The 15,603-nt window shown below is 41.4% G+C and overlaps 2 protein-coding genes across 2 annotated transcripts; both read left to right on the plus strand.

Annotated features, from left to right (window-relative positions):
- Nucleotides 1-59: 59 nt before the first annotated feature.
- LOC146698695 (meiotic recombination protein REC8 homolog) lies at nucleotides 60-9,383 on the plus strand. Its single transcript, XM_085472590.1, has 17 exons — nucleotides 60-175; nucleotides 2,539-2,607; nucleotides 2,683-2,825; nucleotides 2,902-2,977; nucleotides 3,067-3,187; nucleotides 3,286-3,361; nucleotides 4,353-4,420; nucleotides 4,493-4,571; nucleotides 4,663-4,786; nucleotides 4,869-5,046; nucleotides 6,386-6,581; nucleotides 6,956-7,107; nucleotides 7,229-7,274; nucleotides 8,184-8,262; nucleotides 8,355-8,444; nucleotides 8,542-8,651; nucleotides 8,936-9,383. Exons 1-17 carry the CDS (start codon nucleotides 120-122, stop codon nucleotides 9,037-9,039), a joined length of 1,767 nt encoding a protein of 588 aa, XP_085328716.1. The 5' UTR covers nucleotides 60-119; the 3' UTR covers nucleotides 9,040-9,383.
- Nucleotides 9,384-9,555: 172 nt separating this feature from the next.
- On the plus strand, nucleotides 9,556-15,113 carry clk2b (CDC-like kinase 2b). Its single transcript, XM_085473959.1, has 11 exons — nucleotides 9,556-10,116; nucleotides 10,679-10,769; nucleotides 10,853-10,919; nucleotides 11,022-11,138; nucleotides 11,214-11,380; nucleotides 12,606-12,700; nucleotides 13,686-13,815; nucleotides 13,897-13,979; nucleotides 14,062-14,141; nucleotides 14,220-14,310; nucleotides 14,398-15,113. Exons 1-11 carry the CDS (start codon nucleotides 10,051-10,053, stop codon nucleotides 14,578-14,580), a joined length of 1,170 nt encoding a protein of 389 aa, XP_085330085.1. The 5' UTR covers nucleotides 9,556-10,050; the 3' UTR covers nucleotides 14,581-15,113.
- Nucleotides 15,114-15,603: the final 490 nt, after the last annotated feature.

Genomic DNA, 15,603 nt, shown 5'->3' on the forward strand with positions numbered 1-15,603 from the left:
GAATAAACAAACAACATTCATATCTCACAGTGGAGAGAATCAGCTCTGATGTAGATCGGAAGCTGTGATCTATCGGATTTTATCCGCTAATTAACTGATTTATCAAAAAATTTGCTGAAATGTTTTACTATCCCACAGTTTTAAAGCGTCACACAGGATGCTTTTCTACCATCTGGTGAGTAAAAACCTGGTTAAAATCGACACATAGATGTACTCCACAGTGCTTGCAGTAGGCTAATTAGGCCGTTTCATGTCAGCTAACATTATTGATAAGATGTTTTAAAAATCATTACGTTTAATAGGAAAATGGGTATTTTAGACTAGTTTCTAATCATAAATATACTTAAATCTGGGGGGAAAATGTTGCTAATGTGCACAAACCCCTGAAGTAAACATTCAGACTCGCTGATGGCTACGTTTTATGTTCCAGTCTTCCTTTACCCAGAGAAAACAGGGTGTTTAAGTACATTTTAAGTGGTTAAACATATTAATATTTTAGTCTATAAAAGCCTAACAGAAGCATGTTTCTGTCGACCCGTTAAAGTAATTAAATGTATGTACTTCCTCACAAGGAAAATAACCGGTGCACTGTGTGTTAGTTTTGGGGGGAGTTTATCAATTTTACATACATTTTACCAACATTTTTATGCATGTAAAACTCACATTCTGCCTCTGAGTCCATATGTATATTTAAATGTGTTAAAAAAAAAAAAAGATCGCACGGTGCAGGTGCAGCTGAGGTTAAGCAAACATAAACATCAAGTTTAAAGTATTTGAAGCCTTGTTTATGAAAGACGCTAGCTTTGAAGATTGAGAGATCAAAGGCTACATACATCGTAAAATGAGGGCATTCCCATCTTTGTATTTATTCAAGGTATTTTCAGACATTTTTAAAACCGTGAAAAAAATATTATATGATAATCAAAGTCATTTCGATCAGTTTTTAGCTGAAAAGCAAATGAAACTGCACCTATTAAAGGGTAAAAAACTGGTAAATTGTTAATGTGTCAATCATTTTTCATACACAAATGTGTACTTTTTTAAAAAAAAAAAAAAAAAGTACACATTTGTACATTTGTCCTAAGTACACTTAAGAATTCACTGACCTGTGCGGTGTAAAATGAAAATAAAAACAACAATGGAGTGATTTGCAAATTTTAAAACCCCCATATTTTACTCTCTGTAGAACATAGAAAACACATGAGATGTTTCGACTGAGACATTTTTAATCATGTGAAATATTAGCTCAGTTTGAATTTTTGTTAGCAACATATCTGGAAGATGCTGGACTGGAGGGGGAGACAGGTGGAGGAACATTTTGCAACTCACTTAATTGGCAGCGGAGCAGAGTAACGTAACTGAGCATTAAAACAGCATCTTAAATAGACAGATTCATCAATCTGGAAAAAAATGCATCTGCAAAATTGTGGAACAATTTCAGAGTAACATTTTGATGCATGACCATTAATCAACAGCCATGAGTATCATTCACAGAGAGTTGGAGAATGGCTGCAATCACAGAATTATAAGATGTTCGTAAGGTTTGAAGAAGTCCCTTGGATGAGTGATGAAACATTTCTCCCACTGAAAACATTACGTCCAGATGAATAGAATCAACTTCCTGGGATTTCAGAGTAATGTTTTTCAATGAAAATTGCAAAGTCTTTGAATAATTCATCATCTACAGTATATAAAATTTAAAAGATTCAGAGAATCTGGAGAAATCTCTGTGCACAAGGCGGGAACAGGCTGGAAATTAAAACTGGATGCTTGTGATCTTCTGGCCATCAGGCGGTGCTACATGAAAAACATGTGAGTCTGCCAAAAACAAATCACTGCAGGGCTCAGAAACATTTAAGTTCAACACAGTTCAGTGTGCCAGCCACAAATTATTAAAAAACATATATGGAGCATCCTCTGGACTGAAGAGGAGAGGGACCATTCATATCAGTGCTCAGTTGAAAAGTCTGCATGTCTGATGGGAATGCTGCCATATGGCGTATGTTGCTACCTATGGAGCAACATACGCTCCCATCCAGATGAGGCTTTTTTTTCTGGGAAATCCTTGTATATTTCAGCAAGACAATGATAATGATGAGCCAGATACTGCATCTATTCCAGCAGGATGACTTCATAGTAGAAGAGTTCAGGTGCTGGACTGGCCTCCCTGCAGACCAGACCTTTCACTGACTGAAAATATTTTGAATATTTTCAAACAAGAAATGTGACAAAAGCGAAAATGCCCAAATGCAACAATGACTATCAAAGGGTGTCAAAACTATGAGAATCTATTGGTATTTTTAGCTGATACTTGCTAAGTTTTACTTTAAAAATGGAGCACAACAGCGAGTGGACGGGGAGGTGAATCGCGTGTTAATGGTACCATAAACTTTTCCCAACCACAGACTGTCTTTGGTTCTTTTCTGTCACAGTTTAAAAGATTATACATTATTTATTCGTTCTTTAGCTTTTAATCTTGATTTCCATCTTCAGTAAAATAAAACATGAGTCATCATTAATCCCCTGTGCCCATTTCAGGCTGGCAGCTACGAAAGGCATCAAGGTTCCCCGCCGGGATTTCCTGAAAATCAACGTTAGAAGCACCTGGTAAGAAGTAATTTGAGTCACTTTCTCACATTTTTAGCTTGCTTGCATATTAAAATGAAGTTAATGCTCATCCAGCGACGACATCATAAACTACGTGCTGGAGCGGGTCGCACCACCTTGTCCAGGTCTGCCCCGACCCCGATTCTCCCTCTACCTGTCCTCCCAACTTCAGTATGGTGTCGTTGTGGTCTACCACCGGCAGTGTGCTATTCTTCTGGGTAAGGAGGCATTTACACACTGAAGGAAGGAGAGACATAATTGATCCTGATGTTGATTCATTTGTTGTCCTTTCAGAGGAACTTCAGTCCATTGTGGGACAGCTGGTCAAACAGAGAACCTCACAGAAAATTGATATGGATGACCACAGCAGGTGAGAAATTATGCTCAGCATATTTACCTTCATGTTCAATCTCAAAGTAACAGCTGTTTCCTGGCACTGAGCTTCCCGTTGTTTTCCAGACCATCTCTGGTCCTGCCAGATGTCCTGACTCTGCTGGAGGAGACAGACGGAGCTCCTGACCCTTTATTTGGAGTGATGCAGCTGCAGGATGCCATGCCCAGCCCCAGTACACTAATACAGGTCGCAACTAAATAGTAGCAGTTAATAAGTGAAAGTTGAGCTGCAAATCATCTTATTAGTTCATAAACTAAGAGTTCTCTGGCTGTATTGATTCTTAGATGAGTTGGGAGTATCTGAGAGAGGCTTCTCCTGAGCATCCTGAACTGATCAGTCCAGCTGCTGCACTGGAAAATGGTAGGATGTGTTAAAGTCGCCGAATTGAAAAAGTGTACTAGTTTTCTTTCCTTTTTATGTGTCAAGTCATACTAAAAAAATGACCTTAGCAGGTCTTAAAATCATTTAAATACAGCCTCAAATGAACGACACGTGTCACATTTCATCTTGTCATAATTAATTTAACAAAAAGCCTAAATGTAGAAACATTGAGCGCAAAGGTAAGTACACGACATGATTCAGCAGCTTGTTGAACCACGTTTAGCAGCAACAGCTTGAAGAAATCACTTTCCCTGTTGTGGAGGAATTTTGGCCAACTCCTCTTTACGAAGTAGTTCATGAAGGTTTGTGGGGATTTATTTGTGCGCAGCTCTCTCAAGGTCCCTTACTTACTTACTTACTTACTTACTTACATACCTAAAACCCCTCCTAGGTATAGGCTGTTGCCAAGGGTTGGTCTTTCTTAAGGACCATTTCTGTCAGATTGAGTTCTGTATACAGATACACCAAAATAAGGAGCAGAAAGCTTTTTTTAATCACTATTGCATCTTATTTCATCTTTGGCACGAATATTGTTAATCAAATCAAGTTTATTTAGCAGCGCCTACTTATCTTCTTAATTCCTATAGAAGCAGGAACCTTTTGCACTTTAAGCAGATACACCTGCACTAGTTGTACAAATAATATCTGCTCACATGGCTTATTTTTCTGTAGAAATGTGTTCAGGGATGTGCAGCATGCGCACGTCCCTGCATGAGCTCACACTGCAAATCCAGCCAGACATGAGGAGCAGAAAGAAAACGACAGGTCAAAGCAGAGCGGAGCAGAGTGCCTTCAAACACTTAATTTGCAGAAAGTGATGCCTCAGAGTCAGGAAGGGTTGTGCAGCTAAATTTCACTCAGCAGAGGAGAGCACTTTAATTTAAACATGATTAGTCATAGCTTCTGCTGGCCTCTGTGGAGTTGATGCTGACTTTTATATTAATGTGTATTCACGACTCTGTTTTCGCAGGTATAACCGTGTCTCCAGAGGCCATCACTCTGAGAGAGGCGGAGCCTGTTGGTATCCCCGTTACAGAGGTAGGGGAGTAAAAAGGAAACAGATCTTCAGTGTAATATCTCTGCTCATCATCTGCCTTATTTCACTGCTAGTTTGAGGGTGCAGAGCTGGTTGATGACCATCCAGATACTATTGACTTCCTGCTGGCACAAACAGATCACTTTCCAGAAGGTGTGTAGCAAAAAGCTTCTGTGATTTTGCATTTTCAAGAAAAGAAAAACGTAGAATGGGACATAACATACTCTATAATCTTTTCTAACAGGAGATTTGGAGATACCGGGAGAAAAGGTGGCAGCAGGGGAACAAGAAAAAGAGGTGGAACGGGAGGAACGAGAGGGCGACCTGGAGAAACACGGAGCAAAGGAGCTCACGGGATCCACTCTAGAGTAACTTAGAGACACTTATGTAAACAGAAAATACCATGACAGACAAACAGTGATCCACTTAGTGTGTTTTTACATGTGTCAGGTTGCAGCCCACTACTCTTTCCAGTGAGGAGGCTATTTTGTTGCCTCAGGAAGAGCCAGGCCTGCCCACAGAGAAGCCCCCCTCAGACCAGCTCACTCCCGTCTCTGTGCCCGGCCTGCCTGCTCCGCCCTCTGCAGCAAAGGAACGTGAAAGGCGTCTAAGAAGTCTGGAGTTGGAGGTGCTGGCTTTTGTGGGTTTTACTTAAATGACAGAAATATTTAATGTATTTAACAAAAACAGAAAGAGCTATAAACGGTTTTGCCCTAACAGACGAACATTAAGTATCTTTACCCCTCCCACGCACACCAATCTGTAGACCCTGTGATGCTCTCATTACTGCCAGTACTATTTAAGAAGGTCAAACATGTAAGATTATATGTGCAGCTAGCAATGATAATAAATAATGAATCAAGTTTGTCCAGATTGACATGATAGCATCACTCGGTTGCTGCAGATTTGATGGCTGCACATCCACAATGTGAATCTCCTGTTTCACCACATCCCACCGGTGCTCTGTTTGACTGAGATGTAAACCCATTGTCATGTTAAAAAAAAAGGTGATTTCAGCTTTGTTATCTTGCTGGAAGCAGGATGGGCACACAGTGGTTGTAAAGTAATGGACATAGCAGCAATACTGACGTAGGCTGCGGTGTTTAGACGATGCTCAGGCTCTGAGGGGCCCAAAGCGTGCAAAAAAATATCTTCCACATTAAATCACTACTTTTCTGACCATCCCACTTTAAACCCTACGGATGGTTTTGTGGCAAAAACACCTAAATCTCTCTCTTCTTCCTCTTTCTGATGTTGAGATTGAACTTCAGCACGTCTTTTTGTTCATTATCTGTACCTACTTACCCAAACATGCTGAAATAGCTCAGTTGGGAGAGCTTTAGACTGAAGATCCCAGGTTTCAGCAGTGGAGTGCTGTCTTTAGGCAGTCCCAACCTGGAATCATAAATGCTTCCAATTCTAAATATGCAAAGTTGCTTCCATTTGATTAGATGTTTGTGTTAAAAAGAAGTTAAATGGCTGTACTTAATAAAGTGGCTTGCGTATGATACTTTGCTGAGACTGTATAGAGTCCATAGTCACCAGCTGAAATCTTTGGAATCAGTTATTCAGAGATTACAGTTCTAGTTTTAAAGGGAAAGTTACTGTTTTGCTTTGTTTAGGTCTTGAATAGGTATAGAAATGTCTTAAAACTGAGTGTGAAGCTTCCCTGAGAGCTTTCCATTCTGGTGGAAGATTAACACCAACTGGAGGAATATTTTGTAGGCTTGCTACCCCCACCCCCTTTTGAAAAATCTCCCTAACCCTCTTTTACTAAGTCATAACATAAAAACAAGACATTAGTCAAAGTCAAGTCAAAGTCAACTTTATTTGTCAATTCTGCCACATGTACAGGACATACAGAGAATAGAAATTTCGTTACTCTCAAACCCTAGATGAAATAGCAAATTAGCTACAACTTACAAATCTCTGGTCCCCTTTAGTCAATCTATTTCCCTCGCCCCCAGGATGTGGCTTCACCAGAGAAGAAGAAGAGGAGAAGGAGGCAGCTGATCTTCTTTGACCCGGTGACGCAGCTCTCCCAGGACGATGTGCAGCGACAGATCGACGACTCTTTGACCGAGACGAGGCGACCACTCCTCGCCCCGCTTTCCTTTCAAAGGATCCTTCCTGCTGCTGATCTCTTCAACAAGCCCTGCACCTGTCAGTATCACAGCTGCTAAAAATAGAGCGAAGCATCCTCTCGTCACCCCAGAAACATCTGTTTAAATCTCACCCCCCTTTATACCTTACTCATTAGATGGAAATCAGGTAGAGCTGTGCACTGTTGGTTTTCTAGTATGGCCATGGACTATGCTGCGAGCTCCTTTCTTTTCTAATTACAGGCTTCTAATAATCTAACTGCTAATATTTTTAATGCTGGCTCCTCTAAATTGTTGCAGTAAAAGCTTCACGTGGAACCTTGAATTCTATTTATTCCCCTCACTTCTTATATTCAGCGGCCGCTGCAGCTCTATTAATGGTGTGACTCAAGTAACCTTTTCAAAAATAAACCACGAAGCTATTTTCCCCTGCAGTCTTGCCTGAAGAGGTTCAGTTTCTATGGAGACAGAGTGCAACCGTCACACCCCTCTCGGGCTCGGACCTGCAAGTTGGGGAGCGAGGCCCCGAATCCACTGATTCTGAAAGGGAGAGAGAGCGTGAGATGCTCGAGGTTCCCGAAAGAGAGGTGTGGAAAAGCGTTTTGTTACGTGGGCAGCGATTGGCAGGGATGTCTGCAAAGGCTTTTAATGCAGGAGATGGAAAAACACTCACAGTTGTTAACTCATTACTTGTGTCTTTGCGTGAAGCAGGTCCTCAGAGAAATGGCAGAATCAGAGATGCTTGATATTTCAGGTAAGATTATCAAAGATTATCACCGGTATACAAAGATGGATGTAGATTCCAGTTCTAAAACCTAAAGCTAGTGATGAAGTCATGACCAGCAGGGGGCGACACCATAAGTTGCACTATCCTGATATCTTAGTAAACACTTTCCTGAAGGGTTTAAGATCTCAAGCACCAATTACCTTGCATGCTGCTACTGTGTGCAGTGTCGTGAATTTTAAATCACTCACCCAACCCACTCGCTAATCACACATGAGTTCAACACACCACAAATCACAAACATTCAGTTACACTCAGTTTTATTTAAAGCACCAGTTCACAACAACTGTCTCACAAGGTGCTTTATACTGTAAGCTACCCAACTTTGTTAAACAAATAAACAAGAAACACCCACAATAATCAAATGACCCGCTATGAGCAAGCACTTGGCAACAGTGGGAAGGAAAAACTCCCTTTTAACAGGAAGAAACCTCCTGCAGAACCAGGCTCCAAGCCATCCGCCACGGTTAGTAATTAGCAAGGGGCTGAGGCTTCAACATGACCTGAATAACTACTGAGTGTCATAAAAATAGTTACGTCCATCTTTGTATACAGTCTTTGAATTAAAGGTAGAAATTCACAATTTTAGGTTTAAATTAGCAGGTTTGTGTGTGTGTGTGTGTGTGTGTGTGTGTGTGTGTGTGTGTGTGTGTGTGTGTGTGTGTGTGTGTGTGTGTGTGTGTGTGTGTTTTAGCTTAACTGGATGTAACATTTTGTCCTCAGTGTGTTAGCATTGCAGATTTATTTGGCACAAGCTAAAACCTTCTGTGCATTCACATGGGGTGAGCCTGAGGTCAGAGGTCAGGTCAGGCGTGTAACACTAATGGCTTTTAAAATACGATAAGATGCATTCATTTTAAAATGCATGTATACATCCAGCCCAGGGTGCACTGCCACTGGAGGGCAGTGACCAGAGAGAGGTGTCTCGAGAGATCTCCCCCTTATATCTATCCGAAGGGTAAGTAAATATCAAAGAAGATCTCTGTGTGTGTTGATGTGCAGGTGTGTGTGTGTGAGCGATCACACTCATGTGCACCCATCATTTGGCAGGTCCACTCTCTCCAGGTCTATTTCTACACTGAGGGACATCCCAGAGGTGTCGGACGAGTTGCCTGGGAGAGTAGCCGCGGAGTCACCTCGGTAATAACCAGCAGAAAAACAGAGACGACTCTCTCTTTAGTGTCTCCCGATGTTTGAGTTCGATTTGGAGACAGGAATGTGGTTTGTTTGTTGCCAGGTTGCTGCCAGAATTGGCCGAAGGTGAAGTAGAGCCTCTGCTTTTTCAGTCCCTCTTGCCGCCCGAGGTCAACCGCAAAACTGTCAGCAATGTTTTTCAGCGGCTTCTGGGTAAGCAGGCACTTTCACTTATCATCGAACTGTCATGTCACTCATGTTAAAATTGTATTAATGGTACAGCGCCAAGGCTGTGGCGGTCCCTGGCCCGTGACCTTCAGTTTATAAAGGTTGAAATAACAAACAGTGTCACTAGTGGAAGCTTTAGGAATGAACTGATGAACAAACATACTGGTGACTTGTGTACATTCATGGAAAAGTAATTTGCTTTAAAAACATGAGATCTTTTCTGTGCTTCAGTGACCGTTTATGTGTGTGTGTGTTGTGTTGGTGGGTAGCATCTTTATCTGCCAGGAAGCTGCGTGTGGAGCAGGATGAGCCTTATGGTGACATCTTCATATTTCGTGGCTCCAACTATGAAGAAATACATCTGCCTTTGTAACATGGAAGCAGCGAAGCAGCGCTGAGCCTCCTGATCGGACTCGTCCCATCTTAAAGCCAGACTGGAAACTTCGTGTTCAACAGCATCATAAATACAAAGCGGTGTTTTGTGAGAGATCATTTCACGAGAAGGGTTTAAAAAGCATTTTATCGAGCTTTTAATGCGATTAAGTGTTGTTTTTATAATTGTTCCTTAGTGCTACCAGGTTTATGAGATTTCAGATAAATATTTTAACAATTTTTATTGTTTTATCTGCAATCAAACAGAAGTGTTGTCGTTGTTGTTCTGTGCACTCAGTTGAACTGTGCTGTGTTCTGTTGAACAAAATAAATGAATTTTTGTGACCTCTGTGAGTTATTTCTGTGACGAAAGTGGGCGCCGCATGCACGCAACAAAGTATATGTAGCGTGCGGAGGACGGGTGTGGAAAATCATACCGCCGGGGTTAAGGAGGTGCAAGGAGGAGAGGAAGTAAGTTGAGTGAAACTGGATCCACTCAGCCCCTGTGCCCACATCTTGATTCTCATCTGAAAACTTTCTCAGGGGGTTGTGACCAAAGTTTATTCTTAGCGTCTGTCTCAGCTCGCCCTCCTATCTGTCCGTCTGTTCCTCACTTTTTGTGTTTGTCTGCTTCAGCTGTCGTGTTCGCTTACTTTCAGTGTTTGCCTTTTACTTTTTCTCTATTCTCCCTAAGATATTCTTTCTTCTTTTGTCACTTTCGTGGTGAAGCTTCGGCATCGTGTCTTCCTTTCACTTCTGGTTTCAGCTGACAACACTGCAGGCTAGTTTTTATTTTTTCACAACTCCTCGTCCTTCAGTTTGTTCCTGTGCTGCTACTTGACTATTTATCGTGCTGACCTTGGCGCTTTTCCTCTCCACATCTCCTCATCGCCTTTTGTTCCTGCCGCTACCTCACCTGCATCTCGCCTTCACCTCCCGTGCAGCATCCCTCCATCCGCCTCTCTTCCACTCAGGCTCGTCTTTTCTCTGAGTAGATCTGCACTGCTGTGCAATGGGAAAGACAGAGCTGCATTCTCTGTTTAAGGGTTTTCTGGACTGTATTTGCCTCTGCCTTTCTGTGAGTATCTGCATTCTTTGAACATGTTTTTGTGTCTCTTTCTAAGTCTGTGTGATTTACTTTTAACCAGCTGCACTATGTGTTGATCTCTTAAAGATCACCAGCTTTCTAACAATGAATGTGCAGATTGGTTGTGTTTATGTATGTCAGTGGCCCATGTCCTGCGCTAAGTGTCAGTTACTCACATGCTGAGCTTCTGATATTAATAACAGTCTCAGAATGTGGATGGAAATAGAGCCTCAGCTCCTCCAAAGAGAGTCATCTGGCATTTTCTTATGAGCCCCCTTTAGGGCAGGCTCAGGTCTTTGAGATCGACCTTAATGCATTAATCATGGCTGCATTAGGACAGCCTCAGCAGGAGGACGTACACAAAGCTGTGTGAGCTTCTGTAACCATGCAAGCTTGAGTGCACGGGTATGTCCAGCTGGTGACCTTTCTCCTTACAGACCCAGAGGTCAGATGTTACTCGGTGTGTTTTTAGGTGGGGTGTGACAGAAGCGGGTTGATGTTTTTTTGATCTTTTGCTCCACCTTGTCATGAATGTGGCTGACTTTGTTTGCAGAGAAGAAGCGACCGGGCTGCAAATGACAGTGAGAGGGACTCTGAAAATGGTCACCTGATCTACAAAAGTGGTGACGTCCTTGAAGACAGATGTAGGTTGCAGCACAGATGTAGGAAGAGTAAGCAGCCTCGTTACGGTGCTCCGTCATTAAGCTGATCTTTATCTGTCTTGCAGATGAGATAGTCGACACTTTAGGTGAGGGGACCTTTGGGAAAGTGGTTCAGTGTGTGGACCACAGCAGGTAGGTTTTTCATCAGAAGTTTCAAGTTGAATCAATGTGCAGTGTGTGCGGGGGTGGGGTGGGGGGGGGTATTTTTTTTTTTAAAACAGTGTTTAAAAACAGAGGAGGAAATCAAATTGCATTGAAGATCATTAAGAACCAGGACAAATACAGAGAAGCAGCCAAATTGGAAATCAACGTCCTGGAGAAGATCAGTGAGAAGGATCCGCACAACAAACAGTGAGTCTGTGATTGAAACGCTGTTACCCGTTTCATGTGCTTTATGTTTCACCCTCTGTTTCTCTTCCTCATCAGTAACTGCGTGCAGATGCTCAACTGGTTTAACTACTACGGCCATGTGTGCATCTCCTTTGAGCTGCTGTCTCTCAGCACATTTGACTTCTTGAAATCAAACAACTTCCTGCCGTATCCAATTAACCAGATCCGACACATGGCCCAGCAGATCTGCCACGCTGTCAGCTGTGAGTCCAATATGCATCATACAGAGTGTGCAGCACCACTTTCCCTTTTCTGCTGCACCTCTGCATCAATGCCAGGGATGAGACTAAGCAGATTAAACACGGCAAATTAGAGCAAGACGCAGGAGCAGTTAGGGCAGTGAGTGATTGATTTCATTCACGATGATTGATATCATTCAGTGATTAATTCTAGTCAATAACCGAACGCAATCATTTGCAAATCTCAGACAAGTCTGCTATTTATAATTTAGTCATATCAAATATTAATTTCATATTCAGTACAACCATTTGTTATGTAGCCATAACATGGTATCATTTGCTTGATATCATGCTGGCAAATTAACTTCAGAATGAGACAGGATGCTGTAAACCACGGGCTACGATTCTCCAAAATAAAAGCAGAGCATGCACTCCTAAATATTTAAACATAAACAGCACAAAAGATGAGCTGCAACCACAGATTTTATAGAAGATGGGTTCATCCACTGTGACTTCACACATTGGTTTACATTAGTTTAATGCTACTTTTTTGGTCATTGAAATGTTTTTGTTTTTCGTTTTTTGGAGACAAGAGGTATCACATTTTTAGATGCACGTGCAATGCACAGATATTGCAAACTAAACCTGAAGCTGGGCTGTACCACACAGGATGTAATAATATTAAATTTCTCTGTTTAAAAGCTTTTTTAAAAACTCAAATGCCACTCGGCTCCAGCTGCATGTGTTGGGAGACCTGCCAATCAAAGCAGCAACATCCTTAACTCTAGTATCCAAGTGGATGAGTTATTACAAAAAGGTCAGCTCCATAGCGTTGTTGTGAAAGTGGAAACTATCCACAGAAGCCGAAGGTTTTTTTGTACTGTAAACATGTGTCTTAACACATGGGGTCATGGGGATTGACTTGCTTTTGGAACTGGCCTCAAGTGGCCATTAGAGAAGCTGTAGTTTTTGGCAGCTTCACCTCGGGTTCAGTTTTTGGCCATGGAGGTTACTCCTCAGCTGGAACGCATCACACCATCAAAGAGTCCCTCTGCTTTAATTAAACCAACACTTCATCAGACAGGCTTCATTCGGGTTTCTGATATATAATCTTTGTAATATCCTATCTACTAACATTTAATTCGCTGCTGTAAATCTGTCACATCCAGCTGTCTACAATCAACCACATTTGAGGTGTCTGCTCATGATGAACTTCCTCATCTGAACTTCTCTCCCGTTTCCTCTGCAGTTCTCCATGACAACAAGCTGACTCACACTGACCTGAAGCCTGAGAACATCCTCTTCGTCAACTCGGACTACTCCCTCATATACAATGCCGAGAAGGTCAGAAATGGCTGCAGGCGTGATGGCTGAGGGCTTCAGGGGATGGTAGAAAAAGCGGGGATTAATGATGAATGCAGAAAAATGCAGCTTTTCATTTGGGTGCAAATTTGTTTCAGCAGAAATCAGACACCCACATGTATGCTTTTTATAATCTCATATTTATCCAGGAAGGCTGCAGCTTGTTTGTTGACCTTTGCAGGAACATATGTGGCAGCTCTGAGACATATTGCTGAATTTTTATTTATGGGAATCTCCACTTTTTCTTCGTTTTTCACAGCCACATAAAAACGAAAACTAAATACACCCTTACTGCTTCCTGTTAAATCAGGATGTCCAAGCTTATTAAACTTTATGACGGCACCATGGCTTGGTTTGCATCGGAACAAATCACATGGCTTCTGGACCAATGTCCTGTGAACAGACAAGACCAAAGTGGAGACACAGTGTTGCATTTAGCAAAAAAGGGAGAACAAGCTTGTTGACTTTCTTGGAATTAGTTAAATCCACCAAGCGTTTTTTAAGGTTAACTGGGTTAAATGAGACGTTGTGAGACATTGATTCAGTTAGTTGATTGAGATGTTTAATCTAATTAGTTTAATCCAACCAAAAAAGAAGTGGGAGATTAAGGGGGTTTATCTGCTGGTGGGGTTGTGTCACGAAGGGCATCTGCTGTAAAACGCAACCAAATCAAACATGCAGAGCTACCAGCTACAGTGACCCCTTGTCCACATGGAAACAGCCGATAGTAGCGTTTTTGTTGTTGCTGTTTTTCTAATCTGATAGACTCGTTCTTGTTTTGTCCTACCGTGTTGCAGTATTGTAAAATTGTTCATAACTTTTTGTTATTTTCATCACATTAGCGCAAGCCTAATGCTCTTTATCATTTTTTATCAAAGCATCATCAATAGCAGGAAAATACAAAGATTATACTTTAAATGAGCGAAGTTGGGAGGGTTTACAGTGTTTCCACCTGTCGCCCATTTAGAAGTGCAATGAAAGGCGGGTAAACGACACCACGGTGCGGCTCGTCGACTTCGGCAGCGCCACCTTTGACCACGAACACCACTCTGTCATCATCTCTACTCGTCACTACCGAGCCCCAGAGGTCATACTTGGTAAGAAATGTCATTTTAGCTCGGGGAGTATCCAGGACCTGCCCAGTCCAGTTGGTAACAAAGCTATTCCTTCTTCCACAGAGTTGGGTTGGAGTCAACCGTGTGATGTGTGGAGTATCGGCTGCATCCTGTTTGAATACTACAAAGGGTTCACACTCTTCCAGGTCACACATTCGACATAAAAGTAAGACGAACTTTGTCTTTTTATTTGTCATGGTCTTTACTTCCTCTTGTGTCCACTTACAGACTCATGACAACAAGGAGCATCTTGCTATGATAGAGAGAGTACAGGGACCGATTCCTCAGAGGATGATTCAGAGGAGCAGGTATCCCGCTCGTGCACCCTCTCATTGTCACAAACTCTGAAACACTTTGATCTGACGACTCTTCATTTTGATTCTCAGAAAGCAGAAGTATTTCCACCGTGGACATCTAGACTGGAACGAGTGCTCCAAAGCCGGACGCTACGTCAAATCCAAATGCAAGCCATTAAGGGTGAGCCGTGGGCAGGCGGACCACAGATAAGCATTATCTGCTCGGTGCCCACCATTTGAATATAATGTCTCTCTCCTTGTTTTACAGGAATACTTGTTATCACACGGGAGAGAACACCACCATTTTTTCGATCTCCTAGAGAGGATGCTGGAGTACGAGCCCTCAAAGCGTATTTCTCTTTCCTCCGCTCTGTGCCATCCTTTCTTCCAGCCCCTCCATCATCCAGGAAGAAGTCAGGGGTGGAGGAACAGCTGTGACATGAGCAGATGACCTTTGGTAGACACTTAACCATATGTGGACCATATGGTGAGGGTGTTTGCAAGTTTATTTGTAATTTAAGCTTTAAAAATAAGAGGTTTAAGTTATTTGAGTTAAACACTGAAATGACAGCTAACAGTGAAAGAGAAAGTCTGAAAGCATCATTGTAAGCAGCTTCTCAGATAAAAGAAGTTTGAACAGTTACAGCTGATTGAGCTGGAAGAGAGAAAAGAGAAGCATCATCCTTTCAAGTAGGGAAAAAATTTATTTAGCAGACACGTTTGTCTAAAGGTGCTAGCAATTTTTTTCTGAGCATATTATTTTTATGTTTGTTTGCTTTTCTATGTTTCTGTTAAAATTGTCTTAAAATTGTTTACAAGCTTGTTAAGTATGGAAAGACTTGACAAATGCAACCTACGTGACATTATAAAAATCCAACAGTCTCAGCCTTAATGTATCCCCCAGAACAGAAGCATTTTATTTTGAGGTAATGAGTCTCTAGATATTAATTAGAATAAATGTGATTTTTTTTAAGTGTAATTTTCGTGTGTTTGGTTTAATTATATAAAACATTAAAAAAATAAAATAATTATATATAACATTAAAAAAGGAAACAATTGAAAAATATAAAAGTTATTTGCTTTTACTTTTTTATGCTGTACTTTTTATATTCGAGGAAAAAAGATGAAGAAATGGCGCAGGTGCCAAACGTTAAACTACTAATGGAGAACTGACCTTAACAAGCAAATCAACTGAAGGAAATATTACATCTTAGGCTTGTGTGATCATCAGAATTATGATTAGGGTGACCAGATGCCCAACTTAAAAAAAAAATTACAATAAATCAGACATGAGTCTAGCATGTAAAGGCCAACTAACTTAACCTGTTATGCAGTAGTCCTTATTTAACCCTGTATTCATGATTCATGTTCTTATATTAGCTATATCTAAAAAAAATACGATTTTTCTAGTCAATTATAACACACATGCACTGTGTCACTTCGTGCCATATTTCCCCATCTGAGAAATTGAAGT

The sequence above is a fragment of the Copadichromis virginalis genome, linkage group LG11 (assembly GCF_057382275.1).
Source record: "Copadichromis virginalis isolate Kocher_CV1m ecotype Utaka linkage group LG11, C_Virginalis_male_GT1.1, whole genome shotgun sequence".
Taxonomy (NCBI): Eukaryota; Metazoa; Chordata; class Actinopteri; order Cichliformes; family Cichlidae; genus Copadichromis; species Copadichromis virginalis.